This window comes from Malurus melanocephalus, unplaced genomic scaffold, assembly GCF_030028575.1.
Source record: "Malurus melanocephalus ecotype Western Australia unplaced genomic scaffold, MMel_1.1 scaffold_25, whole genome shotgun sequence".
Classification (NCBI taxonomy): domain Eukaryota; kingdom Metazoa; phylum Chordata; class Aves; order Passeriformes; family Maluridae; genus Malurus; species Malurus melanocephalus.
The window spans coordinates 1,345,085-1,364,912 of NW_026623257.1; the positions used below are offsets into that span (position 1 = coordinate 1,345,085).

Sequence of the window (19,828 nt, forward strand, 5' to 3'; positions counted from 1 at the left end):
TCATGACAAATAATAGTAAGTGGCTGCCCTGCTAGGGGTATCTCAATTCCTATTCCCAGCTCAGTCTAAATTAAACTCTGGTTTGAGGCAGAGCTGGACTCCAGAACCTGGAGAATTCACCTGCCAGACAGTTGTGCTGTCATTCCTTTTCCTTACAAAAGCTGAGTAGAAACCAACAGTTAAAGCAACAGTTAGTCATACATTAATCATTCGATGTTTATGAGTGACCACTGCCATAGGAGAATCAAGAAAAGCTCTAAAGAATTGGCCCWAAAATAAACAGAACAGAAGGACCTACAGAACCGCTAAAACCACAGATCAAGGTGTAACAGTTACTGATAACAATAAACAAAAGTGCTGAGTTTTTCTCCAGCTTGACAAAAGCAACTTTCATGACTTATCTACAACAGCAGTTAATTCAAAAGCTCCAGAGCTAGAACCATTCTACAGCTGGCTCACTTTCTATTTGCCATGTGAACACACTACCTTCTCCAACAGACTTTGCTCAGTTCCTGATAGGACACTAACAAATGATTSAAGGGCACGAAGGAAATCCTGTTTAATATTGGAAACTTGCTGAGGTTCAACCCAGCCACGGTCCATAGTTTGTAAGGCTGGAATGAAGATTTCTGATATCAACTGCTCAACACTTYTTAATAAGCCATCTCGRCCTACATCCATCATATTAAAATTTACTTCCTGTAAAAGACAAAAAATACAAGAAGTCTTTCACCAGCCAAAACTTTGTTATACATAATTTCTATATATACTTGCAAAGGTAAAATAATTTTTGGTTTTCTAAAGAATTTTCTAAAATTTATTAAAATTTAACCCATTATTTAGGTATTGACTAATTACTCTGTCATTCCAGATTGTCTTATATTTTCTTCCTTAGCATCATTTTTTCATATCAATGATATACTTCAGGTTGTTGCCACAAGACAWTATCTGTTTTTCTATTCCCCTCCTTTTTTGTCCTGTTTTATTTAGTCCATCTCTGTCCTTTTACTCATTTCTCCATGTCAAGACCTGTCAAGTTATATCCTGATACAAATATCCCAAGGTGAAAACGTATTTTAAACAAGATTAGGTACAGAGATGAGCAGTCACTGACTTACCTGATAAATATTCTCAGTTGTGATGGGTTTTGAAAGACTAGATCTAATGAAGAAAATGCATACACCAGTCAGAGCAACTTCTTTTCCCTCTGTCACAAATACTTTTAGTTTCTTCTTCTTGGTCAAATGAGAGCTCATTCCAGTTCCTGGAAAGCCAAAGTGTTCTACAGATTCAAACAAAACAAAYAGTCAAGACCCACTAATTATTTATGCAAAGAAAAGTTTTCTACATAAACAATTGAGTCATTATTTGYGCATCTCTGGATCCTAGTGCCCTGGAGGAACCTCATGGAACAACCCATAGACAGCATTCAGAGTCTTCATAGCACAGTAAAAACTATTTAATCTAGTTTTACAATTCTTGCATCAAWAGCCTTTCATTTCTATTCATTTACTTGTTTTTCTATCTCTTCTGATTCAGGCGCAATGTCCTTTTATATAGCTCTATCATGCAGTTGCAAATAATGCCCTATTGCTTGAAAAAGAAACATTAAAGAAAAAATATAAAAGTAGTGATGTAGTTTACCTTAGAGGAGCTATTATCAATTGTCTTTCCTTAAAAACATGGAGATATGGGGGGAGGGGGGAAATAGGGTGCATCTGAAAACAAGGAGAAGGAGGCCACAGCAGATTCTTTGGGGGAAAAGCAAACAAACAAACAAAACAACAACAAATAAACAGTGAGGGAGCTCCAAGGGACTTCCTTGTCCTTTCTTCTTCCCCCAACATGAATATACTGTTCCCATGTTCAGGCTGTTTTGGCAACACTTAYAGAGGGTCACTAAGAAGAAGCAGTGTCTTTGGAGGGAAAAAATATTTCTCTGAAATGGGGTTTTGATCACATTACTTCTTTCTTACTCGTTTTCTAGCATTACCTCAGAGTAAAATTGCATGCATACACATCTCAGTAAGACACTACAACAATAAAAATATTAAAAAGTGAATTGTTGATGCCAGCAGTTAAAGGACAACCTCTAAAATGTGATAGATCCCACTGCACTTTTTTTTTCTTTCAGGTATATGATCATCTGCCCCAGGGATCCCTGCTTTGGATCAGGTGGCCACCATGAATTCCCTCTCCACCCTTCTGTTTGCATCATCTTTTCCCCTCCCCTCTTTCACCACAGCTCTGAAGAAATCTCCTTTTCATATACCTCAGAAGCACAACAAGGGCTCTGTCACCAGCMAAAGACCTAACTCTGGAAATGTTATTAATTTGATTTATTGCATGYTAATAAACTTGCACTATCTTTGTACTGCAGTAATTACAGAGGCAAGACCAGCTACAGTCATCCAAGTTTTCAGGGCATTCACACAATTTGTGGAGGTGAAGTAGATAGTATAACCTTTAGTCCCTTTAGAAAAGATGTACTGTTACTGAAAAGGGTGCTAGAAGCTTTTAAAAAGCACATTAGTAGTGATATAAAAAAAAAAAATGCAAGAAATCAAACTTTTAAATGACCCCCTAGGACTCTGAAGTACATCTTCCTGAACTTGCAGATTCAGGAGGACCCCTGCTCTGCAGGGACACAAAATGCCCTGTAGCTTCCTTCATAGAACCATCTTCTGCCCTAACAAAAGCGTTTGTTGATCCACACCAGGGTCAGAAAACTAGCTCGTATATGAGGTGGCTGTCATAAGTGCCCTTGCCAAGAAGGCGCATGTAATGCCATAAAAATTCCCTTAGATTTACCAATTAGCAACCATCACCACAACCAAGAATTTTGCTTTGACAGGCTGTGAACCACAGCCCTAAACAATCAGCACAGATAATTCCTTTACAAACTCTGCTCCACTTACAAAGGGAAAATGTACAGTAGAGGTTTTACACTCTGATAGCATTGCAAGTAATTACACTTACAGCTATGGGCAGTCAGTCTCCAACCCACTCAATCCCCACTACCTTCTTGTCCATCACTTCTACTTTTTCTTTAAACTTCTTTTTTCCTCCTGTGTATATGATGTTTTAGGGACTTTCGCATATTCACCCAATGCRCACCTCACTGTGAATTTGTTCRYGTTCTGTTTGTGSRTTTTTGTACTGCTTTCCATAKTGCCTRCATTTAGCACCACACCCCAAAAGGSTACCACAGTCATGCCATACTGTAGTATGATCTGATTCATCTGGGGATGGGCAAGGGCAACTCTCATTAGATTCATAGGCTTTGACCCTTGCCTCACACTCTCCTTGACATACTTTCACCACTTTGTCTTGAGCATGTTAAAATTTGCTCCTCAGATTTCTAAATTAGTGTCTGTGTTTGTGTTTTCATTTAACTGTATTTCTAATGGGCATTGAAACTTTTTTTATTAAAGTTGCTTAGATCATGTTAAACAGTCTTTTCATCCCTTTTAGATATATGCATGTGTACTGATAATACAGGAAATATAAATACATATTTTTACATTCATCTAGTGTATGGTTGCCTATGAATAAACAGATATATATATATTATACAGATATACATAGCTATGTTTACAAGGCTGTTCAGGCACATGCAGGATAAGCAGTGGGGGTGAACTCCCACCAATCATTCRTAGACCCTGAGAGGTCACAGGGCACCTGGTTGATACCAATGGCAGCAGCAGCAGCAGAAGCTCTGGGAGAGAAACCATGGACAAAGAAGGATGTCCTTGTCACGGGAATTCTGACCTACCTCCAGAGTAAGTGAGAAGGAGGATTCCTCCAGATGTGTGGAACATGGGGGCACTGGTTAAAGGGGTATGCACAGAAGGGACTTCWGGGGTAACACCCCTTCTACCCATAATGTGGGCCTCATGAAGGCATTTGTCATACAACAGGAGCACCTAGATGGMTGGTTATGTGCCAAGAAATGTGTATGGTTTCTAGTGCTGACTGGTGGTGTGATTGGAGGAGAGGGGGAAGAGCATTTGTCACTGCTCACTTTGTGTGAAAGTTGTCTTTTAATCATCAAAAAACAGTTCCAAGCCCCACAGAGAAGAGCTGCTGAGCTCCCAAGAAGTACCTTGATGCTTCATACTAGCATTATGCAGAAGTGATTAATAAGCTTTGGCAATTTCATTTATCCTCATTCCATGAGCAGGGATCAATGCCTCGGTATGACCAAACCAGACTTGCTTTAAGTCCCAGTTTATAAAAACCTGACCATTTGCCTTTTTCTTGCGCATATGCTTAGCACAACTATAACATGTTGCAGGAGAACGTAAGCTGATTTACCTGTATCCATTACCTCCACATCTTGATAGTAGAACATCAGATGACGCAGACCCCCGGGGGCCAGGAATCTGTCAATGCRCTCTATCTGTTTGAAACCGTGTTGAGATGAGAATACATCACTGATTTGATTCATGTCATACAACAGAGGAAGCCTTTATTAATTTACATATTTATGTATAAGCATCATGACAACTTCACAACTCTCCATGAATTCAAGGCCACCATCAAGCACCATTGAAGCGTGTGTTGGTGGTGCAGTCCACAAATCTCATTCACAGCCATGCAGGCTGAGGAAGAAACTGATTTGCTTTGTGCTACTATGCTGATCTGTGTCTCAGCACTTGAAAGCCTGGCCTCATCCATTATTTTTCTAGATCTGAGTCACTCTTTCATGTAGCCCCTAACTACATAGCTATCTTTAGCAGAAAAGGCTCCTTCAAGTTCATCTTCAGAAACATTTGTGCTTCCGAGTGCAGAAAAAAAGGCTAAAAGATCACCAGAAGCAGGAAGAAAGCCACAATTATCCCTCTTCCATTAATAATAAGCCTCAGTTACATCAAGATAACAAACTGCTATTCCAGAAAATTTTGGCTGAGCCCTCCAAGTTGAGGTCAAAACAACTATTACACTTTTCTCTTTCCAAGTATAGCAACTGCCAGTATTTTCCTCATCTGACAGATATTCTCAGGCAGTATATTTTGCCAGGAAACACACAGAGGGATAGAATGCACAAAGGCTGAAACAAATTCTGCTTTTTAATGTGCCTAACAGTGTCCTGCACTGCTTATTTACTTCCACAAGAAGTCAGAGAAATGCAGGAAGGAATGTCTGGGAGGTCTTGAGGCCAGCCTCCTGTATCACCAGCAACAGCTCAGATCATCTAGAGCTTTTCCTAGGCCAAGTCTTAAAAACCCACTTGGCAGAAATTCCATAACTGACTTGAACTAACCTACACCCATGCTGCATTACCCTCCTGGTGAAGAAGAGTCTCTTTGGGGGCCATTTTACAAGCTGTGGCTTTGTCTTTGGAGTTATCATTTGCAACCACCAAAAATAGTTGACTACTATGTGACTGCCACTCAACCTCTTCTTCCTCATCTCATACCTCACATGTCCTGTGTCCCTCTTTCTTGCTGATCTTTCACAGGACTTTCTTCAATTTCTCAACATYAGTGGTGAAATGGGAATGCATAAATTGAAGGCAAACAGATGGAAAGAGAATAGAGAAAACAAACAAAAACCCAAACACAACCATGGGTACTTCAGTGTCAGGAAGTACAATAAAAGATCTATTTCTGCCTACTTGKTTTTTTAAAAAGTGGTATTTTTTCAATATCTCAATATATGAATTAGTAGCTGTTTAGACCATCCATTAGTTCTTATGCTGTCAGTAAGATCATACAAGTAATTCTATTTTGTGAAGTAGTTGGTAATTTTTTTAACTTGCTAAACTAGATCACATTGTAGTCTCACAAATGCTGGTGACAACCTTACAGAAACAACAGTTTGCAACCTGCTGTGAACAGGACTCTTGAATCTTTATGTGCTGTATTACCCAAGGATTGCAAGATTTCACACTGTGGCTCCACTCTGAAATACAGTCACAGGTTTTACCATATCATCTTTAACCACTGCAAAGGAGAGATTCTAATCAATTTAAAAATCAAGACCRTTCCAATAGGTYSTGGAATTAAGGATGCTTTTWTCAACTWAAATTAAAAATGCTGAAAAATATYTTTTCAGGGAGAAGACTTGAGTAATCTCAGACATGAAGACTGATAACTATATCATCAAATATTTATTGGTAATATTAGTTTCAAAGTATACTACGAGCTTCACTTTCAAATTCATCAGATTACCTGGTTACCATCAAGAATAGCTTCTTCTACTTCTGCTTTGTCCAGATTCAAGCAAGAKGCAACGGTATCCAGTAAGTAATCGTGCCTGCCATCCAGACGAGCACGTTTAGCCTCCCTCTCTTCCTTGAGCTTTTGCTGTTATAAAACACAAAGTGGACAATGAAAAATTCACAATGTAATTTGAAGGAAAAAATAAAGAAAGCTTTAAAATTTATTTTAAAAAGTAAAGGCTATTACATTGTTCCACACYTGTAATTTATGTTTTCATGGCACTCAAATGAAAATTTTAAAAGCAGCCTTTGTTATAATTTTACAGTTTGTTTCTGGTGTTCTATTTTCAGATTTATCACAACCTTTCTATCATAAATAATGTTGTACGGAAGGCTAATTTGTTGAAAGGCTTTGTAGGGAAAAAAATGTATTTTACATATACAGTTCCATTATTCTGCAAGTTATCTTCAACACCCCAAGTCCTTCACCTCAGCTTTTTAGTCTAGTCACGTATGACCATCAAGTMAAGACAGGATTCTGACTGATCTTTRTTATTCGTGGAAGATATTGTAAGTGTTCTCTAATAAAGACAGATGCTGCTGGAGGAAGCCAGGGTTTTATATATTATCTCTTTAATATAATGAGAAGTAAAACAAACCACAAGCCTCAAGGTACACAAGTGTTTACAAATGTGCTTAACTATAGCTATTATACCATTCTTCAAGCAGTAAGACTACTCTTCTAATTAAATTGAATTCCCATATGTAACACACCTCATTACATTATAGACAAAATAGCCTTCTGGAATAGTTACTGGTATTATTGTGCTTGTGGATTACAAGATTCAATATCTTTTCATTTTCAAAAGAAATTTRGAATTATGTTTCATTGGTGGTAAATTCAATCCTTATTTCCCAGGTGATGAGGATAAAACTAGTAACTTTATATAGTGTGCGTAAGTGATTTATCCACAAGCTTCTGCAGAGCCAAAAGGACCTGCTTAATATTCTTTCTACCCTTATGTAAACATCTTTCCTACTTTCTAAAGGAATTTGGATATATTTGGTAAACTTGTAACTTCTACCATGCCTTCATAAATGCTGAATGCATTAGAAATGTTTTACCACATAAAAGACAAACATACAGACCCTATTCTTTACACAGATATGTCTGAAGAACACAGTAGCAGATCAATTTGTACATGTACTTTATGCTACTTTACCTCTCTCACACCTAACATGGTCTTCAGTTTCCTGAAGTGTCATCACAGGATTGGCCTTTCCTACATATTTTGAAATATGAGTAGAAATTTTCCTCCTACTTAGACTRCAAAAAGCCACCATTTTAACTGAATCAGCTTCATTCACACTAGATGATGACTAGAATCCTCAAAACTATTGGTCCAGTAATTTGGACACAACTCATAGGGCATCTTTAACACAAAAAAAAATACAACCAATATTCTACCAACTAGTTTCTATTTAATACTACAAGAATCCATTTATTTTACCTAAACAAAAGGGAGACAACTTTTGTACTCTGCTTGTGTTTCCAACATAGAGCTCCAGACATTTTGCTGTACAAGATTACACCTTACACTGGTTGTTAGTCAACAATTCCACCTATACAGATGCTCTTGATATGTTCATAGCCTCCATTTAGTCTACAAATAACTGTTTGTATAAACTGAAATCATGTCTCAAGCTCTATAACAAATATACAAGCTGTTGTGCATAGCTCTTCATACAACATTAAGCAATATTTGATGTCTAAGTCCAAGTAACAAGCRTATTCATTAAGATGTCACAAAACTTTAAAACAGTAATTAACTTAAATTACTTAATGAACTGTACCTAGAAAACCAGGAAACTATTAACTAAATGGTAAAGCTGTAGTTTTATGAAGATTRAGACACTGACTTGTATTTATGACATGTCACTGCTGGAAGGTATTTGCATTGATATGTTGGCTGTCTCTATAACCAATGCAAGTGCCACACATTTTTTTTCCTGATAGCTACTGAAATGCAGTGCAATAGCACCTGATGCAACTCAAGCTGTCAGGGTTCTATATTTTGATGAATTACAATTTCTACAGACTTCCTTCCCAAATGAAGAGTTGCTCAACCACAAACTCACACATTAATTGTTTCAGTCATTAGAAGAGACTCCTGCCTCACTTTTAGGATTAGCTTGTACACAGAAAAGTAGAGGAAACCTAACTTCAGTGCTTTCAATAGCAAGTCACAAATTTACATATTTAAAAAAGCTAAGAAACTACCCTGGAAATTGTCTTCCAATCTAGCTTCTGAGCTTCGTTTGCACACTCCTAGAAGAATGAATTTGTAGGATCTTCTTTACTTAGGATTAGGAATCTCAGAGAATTAATTTTAAGAAAATGTTGAGCTKCTTACCTCTCATTCTTCCCTTTCCGCTTTAGCAACCCTCACACCTCACTTCAAACCAGCATTGTGGTCATACATGGGAGTTTTTGTCATATTATATTCTGTGGGATTCACTAYAGAAGTACATAGGCCTAAAAAGCATCTCTACAAAATATTCCGAAGAATAGGCAGCTGTATGTAATTCAACATTTTGTAAAATACTGAAAGAGYAAGGCTTGAAGATGGAAATATGCTGAAACACACATAATATCATTTATGCAGGTAAGAGAGAAATTGCTGTTACATGCAATAACACATACATGCAAACTGAAAAACATCAGCAGCCTTTTCCTAATGTCCCACGATGTGGGAGGATTCAGAAGGAGCAGAATTTACTAGAGATAAACACCATCTCACTTAAATATCAGGCAGGATTGTCCAAGATTTTTATGATTCAGCTTTACCTCAGGTTTTAGTATATAGAGCAACACAGGTAACACAGCCAAGTTTAGTTTTGGGTTTCTTTTACCACTCTTGGTCATGAAGGTAAGAAAGGTCATATGACACAGTTCCACAACAGATGAAGATCCAAAGCTAAACTAATTAACTGAAGAGTCTTTTTTTTGATGGCTAGTCCATTTATAACAACTAGCTCATTTTATATTGCATAAACCTTAAAATCCCTAATACCTAAATACTAACAATTTGGRACAGGAAACAAATTTCAACACACATCTTCTCCTGAAGAAGAAAAGGGAGAGATTCCTAATTCTATCTTCACATATAYGGAAACCCATAAATATCTCACCATCAGTCTGAAGAAACAACGGAGATTAAATTAAAATTTGAACAAGTTTCATGGCTGCTACAAAGTATGTATATATTTAAGCAGCAGGTACTAAAAAAGCAGAAGTCAGAGATTCCAGGGTTTCTTTCTTTGAAACAACAGGCTCAGAAACCAGCTATTGACTATTGCCAGCTTCTCCATTACAGACTGCAGCTGCTGATGCAGGCACCCTGAATAGAGTTAGCAAGAMTTTTATTTAGCATGCAAGTCATAATCACACAAGAGAAAACTTGTTCTGAACACTCTTTCTCCAGCAAATGATGCATTTTGTTGTCAGAATACTGTGMATCACTGCATTTAGACATGCTCAAATCAAAGTCATGTGGATRAGCAAAACTTTTCTGGCAAGTTCAATAGTGAAAAAGTCAAAAAGTAGGCATGTTCTCTTGTTAATTTACTGCCTTATCCAAAATTTATTTAACCAATGTGGCATTCCTTTGTYTCTTCTTTAATTTGCTAAGATATTTCATATTGCATTAGCCTTGCTCATTAATTTCCCTATGAAAGTAAACTACAAACCATTTTGCACATTTTCAAGCACCCTGAGTTTTTAATAGACACACACGCTTCTCTTTCCTCTTTCAAAAAAAAAATATAAACCCTAAAGAATTGGGGCAATCCCCTTAGCTAACTCTTAAAGCTCAAAAATCAGCTCTGCACATGTTAATATATTGCATTAAGGCAGGAACAGTTTGCTTAAATAACCAGTTTTTTAATTTGGTCTAAGTAACTTACTGACTCCTATATTCTATTGTTGCTTCTCAATGCTAAGTATTGCCTCCAAAATTCTATTCCTATCTTAGAAGTATGGGAAAAGAGAACCTACACTTCTATTTTCCTTGGTGGCAGAGTCCMCCSCTGYTGTCAGATMCAACAYGAAACACTWCAATGTACTAATACAGCATTAGTGAAATTGTGCYATTATCAGACCATTGCAACAATCTGGGCAAGATACAAGTACCACTGGTCAAATGCATAAATACCTCCCAGTGCAAATTTTCCATGCAACTAACATCATCCACTTACACCACTTTTAAAACGCAGGTTTTTCTATGCCCTCCTGCTCAATACACATCTTTATTCAAATTACATGGTTATTAGTCTAAACCTAGCTCAAAATTCAKTTTTTCTTACCTTTATCACTCTGCCAATGCTCCGTTTCCAAAGTTSCTTTCTTGCAGCTCTAAACATCATACCATTCAATACAAGAATCAAGTATKTTTCAGGAACAAGCCCTAAACCATGTAGAAAGCTTCCACATTCATCATCTTGCACTGTCCCCCCAACCTTTTGCTTACACTTCTTTCGTTTCCAGTAGGAACACCAAAAGAACTCTGGAAAATAGAGTAAGGACCAAAAAAACCCAGCAGCTATTAACCTTATCTCTGTATTTAAAATTCAGTTCTAGTGTGCATACAAATTGCTTGAAAATTAAATTGCACTACCACGGAAACGARAGGTCTCTAGCCACCAGAATTTACTGCCTATAGATTAGGCCTTGAAAGTTACTGCTACCAGACCCAGAGTTGTTAAGGTGATACTGTTTACATACAAACACGGCTGGATACAATTCATCATACTCAAGGGCAACATAACTGTTTACAGAAGTCAAYTTTATAACTGCTTCTCTGATTTGTGTTTAGCCTTCTGAAGCAATCCTCGTGTCAACAGACAGCTTTGTTTCCTTGTCACAGGTGACTGCTTAAATATATAGCAACYATAGTCAAGCAACTTTCAAATATCTTTTACCTACAGACTTGTAAATTACTGAGTTTTCTATTCATATTTTTTTATACAAGTGCATTCAGTCACACTTATTTTTCAGTTGTACAATGGTTGCTTAATACAGCAATTTTTCTTCAGCAAGAAATGTTAGGGTTTTTTCTTCTTAGAAGAGCTTATATTTTTTCCTCTTCAGTGGCTGAATATAATCCAATGTCCTCTTGAAAATGTCAAGAAAAACAAACTAATTATCCAGTATTAGGAACAAGAAAACAGACATTTTTACAGTTATTTCTGGCTTATAATGTCCCTAAATATTTCTGCTTCCACTCATGTCAACATGAATAATGTCTAAAAACACTTGACATGCTTATGTTGACAAAAAACACAGGAGTGAAAACCATTTTCCCTGCATTATCTGCATTTTCCCACCTACTACAGTCAAATCCAGTTGTGCATACATGTTTGAATGAGAAAGAGTGAAAAAACACATTTAGGGTAAAAGTAAATACCCACAGCTTTCTCTGAACTYTTTGCAGAGCTATAGTTTAAAATTAAACATGCTACTAAATATTACATATGGAGTTAATTCCTATGGACATATTCAGACCACTGAGGAATTAATTATTTACATTCAGCTGGAAGCAGTCCAAAGTAGAGCCATTGAGCTGATCACAGGGCTGGAGCCACTCTCTTGTAAAGACATACTGAGAGGGCAGGAGCTGCTCTGCCTGGACAAGAACAGGAGCTGGGGAGAACTTCCAGTTCTAAAGGGGACCTAAAAGAAGGCTGGAGGCACTTTTCACAAGGGCATGTAGTTGTAGGACAAGGGGAAATGTCCTTAAGCAGCAGAAGGGCAGGCTGTTCAATGWGAGRGTGRTTRGGCTCTGCAGCAGRTTGCCCAKAGAAACTCTGGATGCCCCATCCCTGGAAGTGTTCAAGGCCAGACTGGATGGGGCTCTGAATAATCTGGTCTAATGGAAGGTGTACCTGCCCAGAGCAGGGGTTTGGAACCAGCTGATCTTTAAAGTTCCTTCCAGTCCAAACCATTCTATGATTCCATACTTCTTTGCATGATGTAAGTGATTTCTAATATAAAAACTCAGGCTTAAATTTGCCATGCAGGAATAAAAGTTCTTCTTTTAAAAAATAAGGAAAAGAAAAAACTCTTCAGGTAAATCTCTTGGGAAAACCATCTAGAAATCATAGAGATTTTCCTAAAATGTTGTAAGGTCATAGCAAATAATTTCCAGAATCAYAAAATTACGAGACTTTAAAGAGATCTCAGAAAGTCATCAAGAGCTGTCTTTCACTCAAATCCAGTCCAACTAGACTGGGTTGCTCAGAGATGTTTGCAGTTTGAATATCTCTGAGGATGGAGATTCCACAGCCTCTGGGGCTACATAACAGTGCCCAATTTAACCTGACCACCCAACAAAAAGACTGTTCCCATCTGGCTGAAATCCCCCACATTCCCACTTGTGCATGGTGGCACACCTTAATGAAGAGTTCAGCTCTACTCTCTCATTAGACAATTATAGGCTGCARTCAGATCTCCCCTTAGCCTTTTCTTCCTGTGGCTAAACGAGCACACTTCTCTCAGTACCCACTCTTGCTGCTTCCCTACACAGCCATCCATCTCCACACAGAAGGCAATCAGGCAGATCATACAGAATTTGACACTGGTAAATATATGATGGCTGCTTGCACTCAGCTTTCTTGGTGTTTCATTGCTATGATAAGGCTTTCAGAACAGTTTGCCCCACAACCATAAATGGGCCTGACGAAGCGCTGGTTGGTGTGTCATTCCCAAGATCTTCCCTTTTCTCCTCTTTGAAGGCAATAAGACACAGCCGTAAGCTGCACCAGGGGAGGTTTAGGTTGAGCAATAAGAAGAATTTTTTTAACAGAAAGGATGTTTAGATATTGCAAGGGGTCCAGGGACATGGTGGAGTCACCATCCTTGGAGGGATTTAAGAAAAGACTGGATATGGCACTCAGTACAATGGTCTAGTTGACATGGTGATGTTCAGTCACAGGCTGGACTTGAATATCTCAAAGCTCTTTTCCAACCTAATTGGTAGTGAGTGGCAGTTGTGACATTTGTCTTTTTCCAGTTATCAGGAACCTTCCCAGATCATTGTGGCCTTTCAAAGAGAGATGGGCCTCAAAATGGCATTGGTTTCCTCTTGCAGGACCTTCAGACATATGCTATCTACTCCCATGGACTTCTATACTGGCTCAAGTGCTCTCTGACACTATCTTCAGCTACTGTGGGTAATCCTTCATTTCTGTACATTTTGCAAGGAGGCTCGAAGGCCTAAAATACATAGAAGGCAAAGCCAGCTCATGAAAACTGATAAATCCCTGAAAGCTTTAACCTTCCCCACGTTCTTTGCTCCTTAGTGCCCCAYTCCCTTGAGCAGTCAGCCTTCATTGTCCTGTGCTAACAGTGTACCTAGAAACAACATGTAATTTCCCTTTGCCCTCCTCACTAGCTGGAGCTCCCTACCTCTGCAAACCCAAGCATTGTCTCTGTATCCTTCCTGGGTGGCCCATCCCTGATTCTACTTCATCCCAAGCTTCTGAGGACACTTGCATGTTTGAGTTCATACCCTCTGTGTTTATCCTACAAGGCGTCCTCCTCCTTCTGCACATTGAATGGCCTCTGTGCTGTTCCAACGATGTTATACTTGCAGGTCACCAAGTTTTCTTCAGCCCTGTTTCCYACTAGGGAAGTCCCTTCATTGGTTCCTGCCAAGAAGATTCCCTGAAGAAGTCAAAAATCTGATGYTCTAAAGTCTAAGGTTCTTTCAGGGTTTTAAGCTCCACAGTCTAATGATCCCTGCAGTTAAATCTTCTCTCAACTTCCCCACCTTCAATTAGTCTTCTTGTTTGTAAATGGCAAGCCCAGCAGAGCATCTCTGTCAGATCATTTATCGTTTTCTGAAAGAAATAGTCTTCAAACTCCAGAAATCTCAGTCATTTAAGTAACTTGGAATGTGACATTTTTWGATCAATTAGAGACTTGCAAAATTAAAATGATTGGGAACCATGACAAGGAATAATTTAATCCACCATGGGAACCCATATATATGTTAATATCAAATAATTACAAATCATCACCTTACACAGAAACTCTCCTCTGAGCTGTAATATGTCCTCAGAACCTTTTAGCCACACTGCATTAACAGTACTGGTTAATAAACTGATATTGGTTAGAGTCGATCAAAGGTTGGTGATGTTCATGAAACTCAACTTACCGTGATCATCCATCTCATTAAGTTATATAAAGGAAAATAGCAAAATGGTTGAGAGTAACTCCTGTCATCAGGTCTCTATTGTCCTTGGGTAAAAAGCCAGACTTCCAGCAGAGCCAATTTAGCACAACATTGATGCAATCAACCCAGAAGGCTAAGAAGCAACCTTCTGGTTAACAACCATATGCCAGATTCTTATAACATGTACCTCTTCTTTGCCTTATAAGCCACAAAACCAAATAATGCTCAGCCTTAAACACAGTGGAACTGATATCAGTTTAAACTGCTTCAAAAAATAGTGTTTAGGAACTTGCTTTACAACCACTGGAGCATTAGACTGAAGGGTGTATAATGGCAATGGAAATGGGTCAAATAATCCAGGCTGATTTTTTTCAGATTTTTGACCAGAAGAGTTTATGCAGAGGCAGAGCTTAACAAGGACTCAGTGCTCTATTCCAGTGYCACATTTGATTTACATAAACATTTTTTATAATTTGAAAAAAAAAAGTTTTCTTGTAGTTTTTAACTGACTTTAAAATAATCTTTCTTTTACCCTTTATTTTATTGATGATCAATTGATCAGATTGATTCCAATCCGTGATTTGAAAATACATTTCCTCCCCAGATGCTTCAATAGTGCAAGATCCATTGTGAAGTCAGATTACTTTTAATAATTTAATGTATACATTAATGATGATATGTAATCTTGTATTATAACTCCGAATTCTAAGAATAATTTTAGTCTGTCATGCATCCCTGGCATGCCTTGACTCTGTTCAGCACCCTGAAAAGCATTGTTAAAACTGGGGTAAATTACCACTATGATTTCATGATACTTTCTTTTTTGTTAGTGTTACATTGCACAGCTTTGGCAACGAGGGYTCTTTTACTATGAGCAATTAGAAGTAGTAGACAGCAGTTAGCTACCATCTAGTGGTTAAAAGCTGGAAGTGTACATGACTTTTCATGAGATACAAAATAATATATTTAAAATTTAGCAGTTGAAATTATTCTTTACAGAGATGATTACTTACAAATCACAGAATAAAATCTATACTGACTATAAGTGGAGGAACTGAAAAAAAATGGACATTCTACTCTGCTGCATTCTCCTGATGCAATTGTAATGTGAATAACCAGAGCTAAAGGTAGACATTACCAATCATACTGCAAGACATARAAAAAGGCTGGACAGGAAAATGTTGTCTCTTTGAACAAGGCAAAAGAAAACAGAAAACCAAAACAAGAATGTAAACTGCTTTTACCTGAGCAGGAAAAGTCCTAGGAACAATGTCAGGGGAACTGGAATGCTGTCTTTGAACTAAGACACTGCTCTAAAGACACAGCACTAGAAACTACTAAAATGGCATTAGGAAGGTATCCATTGATACCTTGTGCCACACATTAAGGTATTTACTGCACAGGAAACATGGAAAAGTGCGAAGTGCACACTGGTCCAAAAGAGCTCAGTGTTCAAACAAGTTAAYGAGTCAATCAGAGCCCAGCAGCACAAAGTTTCAGTCACAAACAAGACAGACAGTGTATGATGTTAGTGTCTGCCTAATTAGCCTGGAAGAATTGATTGTRACATGCTGAGAGTGACTGGAGGGCCCCATGGCAGGGAACAGAATCAGCAAGTAACTTCAGCTGTCTTCATATACACCTGGGAAATACCATTTCAGATTGTGATGCTGATACTAATTTTTTTAGACATCAATAACAGAAAGTTCATAATTAAAAAATACATGAGGCTGAGTAACTTCTACCTCAGTCCTCAAAAAGGCACAATATCAGGTTCCAAATATTAGTGTTCAAATAAAACACAAAATTTAACACAGCTGTAGAGGCCCAGAGGCACAGGAGGGATTGTGGGGGTGCGTCCCTACACTCCACCCAGGCCACACAATGACCTGAGAAGTTAATAGTGGTATTAACATGTCTTGAGAAAAAATAAGGAGAAGAGAGGCCAGGATGGAAAGAGAGGAACACTTTTCTGTGAGAAGGAACAACAACATAGTACAGTATAAGGGCAGGAATGAGCGGCAGGAAGCGGGCATGAACTATAACGTGGGATGGAGAGCACCAGTGGCCCCCAAAGCTCTCCAACCCATTTCTAGAAAGGCCTGCACTTGACAAATAATTTACATAGAAACCGAGAATCCTGTCCATACAAAAGGTACCTTCTGAAGCCTGGACAGTGTCCCCCAGGATCCTGGATGTTTCACTGGCTGGACTGGTGCAGCTAGATCAATGTTTATCAGCTGATCAATGCTGCAATCAGAAGTGATGATTGTTTCATCTCTTTTTTTCTGTTCCTTTCTTTCTTTAATTCATCTATCCCTCTTGAATCTCTCCTGTTTTCCCTCTTTCTTTTCTTCTACTTTCTTTCTGTCCTTAATTAATCTCTTCCTCTTTAAATTCTTCCCTCACTTCCACTCTATCCTTTTATCCAAACCCCACTGTTATGTGCTTATACCGTAGGTCAGGAACTGACACACCAATTGCTGTGCCAAGAGTGCAATTTACTAATAAAACTTTCTAATTGCTAGCAGATCCTCTCACTTTTGTTATTCCTGTTGACCATTTATGAATCTTAGGTACTTCTTCCCCATTAAGGGTGGGTCATTACAACAGTATTAACAAAAGTCTTAGAAAAGCCAATGCTTCTTCAAACTGAGGAACCACTAAAAGCAAGAAGATAAAAACAGTCAAAAGAATTAAATCTTTGCAGACAACATGCCAACTATTTAACAGCACCRTGGTGAAAAGGCAGAGCAATCACACAGCTTCTACCATGAAAAACTTGAGAAAAAGCATAAGCCAGGCATCACAGCTAAAATGTAGAGCAAAAACCAGCAGGCATCCTCCAAAAAGCTGGAACAACAATGACATGGAAAAACCCCAGATGCATTAAATCCTGACACCTTACACAAGGATGCAATAAGGCAAGGTGAAGCAGACTGAATAATAGCTAGTAAGAAATACAAAGCACTGATAATGAGGTCCCTTCCATGGTGCACCACAACAATAGGAAACTTCCCACAATGTCTTCAAAAAAACCCACAGCATTGCGAGACTTGGGATTGCTGGTGGAGGAGAGGCTGGATATGGCCCAGCCATGTGYACWCACAGCCCAGAAAGCGAAATGTGTCCTGGGCTGCATCAAAAGCAGCATGGGCAGTAGGGCRGAAGGATTCTGCCCCTCTGCTCTGCTCTGGTGAGACCCCACTTAGAGCACTGCATCCAGCACAGGAAAAACATGGACTTCTTGGAGTGAGACCAGAGGAGGGTCAACAAGAAAATTAGAAGGATGGAGCACGTGTGCTTTCCCAATCGGGAAAGGTTAAGAAAATTGGGTTTGTTCAGCCTGGAAAAGAAAATGCTTTGGGGTGATCTAATTGTGACCTTCCAGTACCTAAAGGGCACCAACAAGAAAGATTGAGAGACTTTTTACAAGAGCAGATAGTGACAGRACAAGGGGGAATAAAGTCAAACTGAAAGAGAGCAGGTTTAGATCAGATATTYGGTAAAATTCTTTGCTATGAGGATGGCAAGACAACAGAACAGTTTGCCCAGAGAAGCTGTGGATGCTGYATCCCTGGAGGTRTTCAAGGCTAGGCTGGATAGGGCTTTGAGCAAYCTGGTCTGATGGAAAGTGTCCCTGCCATGGCAGGGGAGTTTGGAGTGAGATGTTCTTTAAGCTCCCTTCCAATCAAACCATTCTATGACTCTAAGAAAGCAATAGAAGAGTACTAAATTCATAAGCATTTTTGCTGCAGAATTCAATATTTTCTTCACAGAAACCTCCCATTTAGGAGGTAACATATTAGGGCCAGATGATGAGTTTTTAAGCTGAAAAAGAAAAAAAAAACTTTTTTAATCTATGGAAAGTAATGCATCAGATGATTAGATGCCCAAAAATTGCAAAGGAGCTCAAAGGCAAAAGAGTAAAGTTTCTTAATGTGACATATATTCTGAATCAATATCAGAGGACTGGACTCTGGCTGATAAAATAAGAACACACCTTCAGGGCTGATTGAATGAGAAACACCTGATGATGAAGCCTTGGTAGGTAAAAAAAACAGGCATTATATTAAAGAATAGAGTTAWAAGGCAGCTCAAATAATTTAATTTCCAAAGGAAAATTCAAAAAGATTTTTTGAAAGGTAGAAACATTCATCATGAACTGCTGAGGTTCACTGAAGAGGTTAATAAGCATTAGTGTAAAGAAGGTTGATCTACATTATATGGATTTGCAAATAAAGCTTTCAAAAAGATCAATTGTCAAGTGCTTTTAGAAAAAGCATAAGGGAAATGACCTTCAAAGACAGAGACTTGATTAAATGTTGGAATGAAGAGAATAGGCATAAATGAATAGTTAGATCTTAGAGCAACAGTTGTAAGGTGTAAGTGGAGCACTGCAGGTATCTGCACAGTCAGGGAAAACTCTGCAGATACCTGCAGTAAAAGAGGGAAAACTTCAAGAATGACATCTGCAGACAAAACTATGTTATTCAAGGTAATAAGGATGACCACAAAGAATTGCAAAACTTTACAAGTCCGAGCAACTATGATGTGTTAGAATGGCAAATGAAAATTCAGTGTAAGCAAATGGGAAAAGAACAAACCTAAACCTAAATTCACATCAAACTGATGRTCTCTGAACTGATCATTACTGATCAGTGAAGCCTACTTCTACCTTTGGGAGCACCTGGCTAACATACAGAAATTAGTAATCATCATGGTTAAGGGGTCATGACCACTGCTACTGAAAATTTCCCTCTTTCTTAAGCTTAAAGACAGTCTAAAACATATAAAAGATTACTGCAGACAAGTTTCTAACAACATTTTAGGCATATTAGATAATGAAATAGAAATTTGTGGAAAACTTCTCTGAAGTTATGACTATAAAGTTAAAAAATTTATTTGTACTTTTTCCAGATCAGCATTGGAAGCTGGCAAACTGATTATTTATGTCATTTATCACTTTTTAAGGTAGTAAATACTTTTACAGATATTAACTACTTTCTGCGAGCTGATTTGTTTTCTTTTTAAGTGAAGGCAGTGATGTAGTGGTTTGTATTTTCTGTTCCACTGCCCTTTATTTATTTTAGCTGGAAGGGGATTCAGCAACACAAGTCTTAAAAACTCGTGCCTGATTTTTTTCTGATATGCAAACCACATAAGGTAAGTAAATCAATAACTAAAAGCTTGCTTGTACTAACCTGGGATGCTTAGCTCTAATAACAAAATGACCATTTGGATAATCTGTTTTCCATGGAATAGCCAACAAAAACATTTGTCAATTAAAAGCTCACATTTTTGTCTGGCTATCAATGAATATCAGATAAGGCCATTTGATTCGGGTCCTGTAAGCTGTTCTATGTCCCAAAACTATCTTAAGCTTAGTTGCCAGCACCAAAAGCATACCTGGATCCACAGAAGCAAC

General features: G+C 38.2%; 1 protein-coding gene across 1 annotated transcript in view; it reads right to left on the reverse strand.

Moving 5' to 3' along the window:
• Positions 1-10,588, reverse strand: part of DNAH5 (dynein axonemal heavy chain 5) — a 114,097-nt gene extending 103,509 nt beyond the window's left edge. Inside the window, exons 1-5 of the mRNA XM_057390394.1 lie at positions 10,532-10,588; positions 6,177-6,311; positions 4,318-4,402; positions 1,119-1,282; positions 485-699 (exon numbers count right to left, since the gene is read on the reverse strand). Coding sequence (XP_057246377.1) covers positions 485-699; positions 1,119-1,282; positions 4,318-4,402; positions 6,177-6,311; positions 10,532-10,588 — 656 coding nt within the window. The remainder of the gene's footprint in view (positions 1-484; positions 700-1,118; positions 1,283-4,317; positions 4,403-6,176; positions 6,312-10,531) is intronic.
• Positions 10,589-19,828: the final 9,240 nt, after the last annotated feature.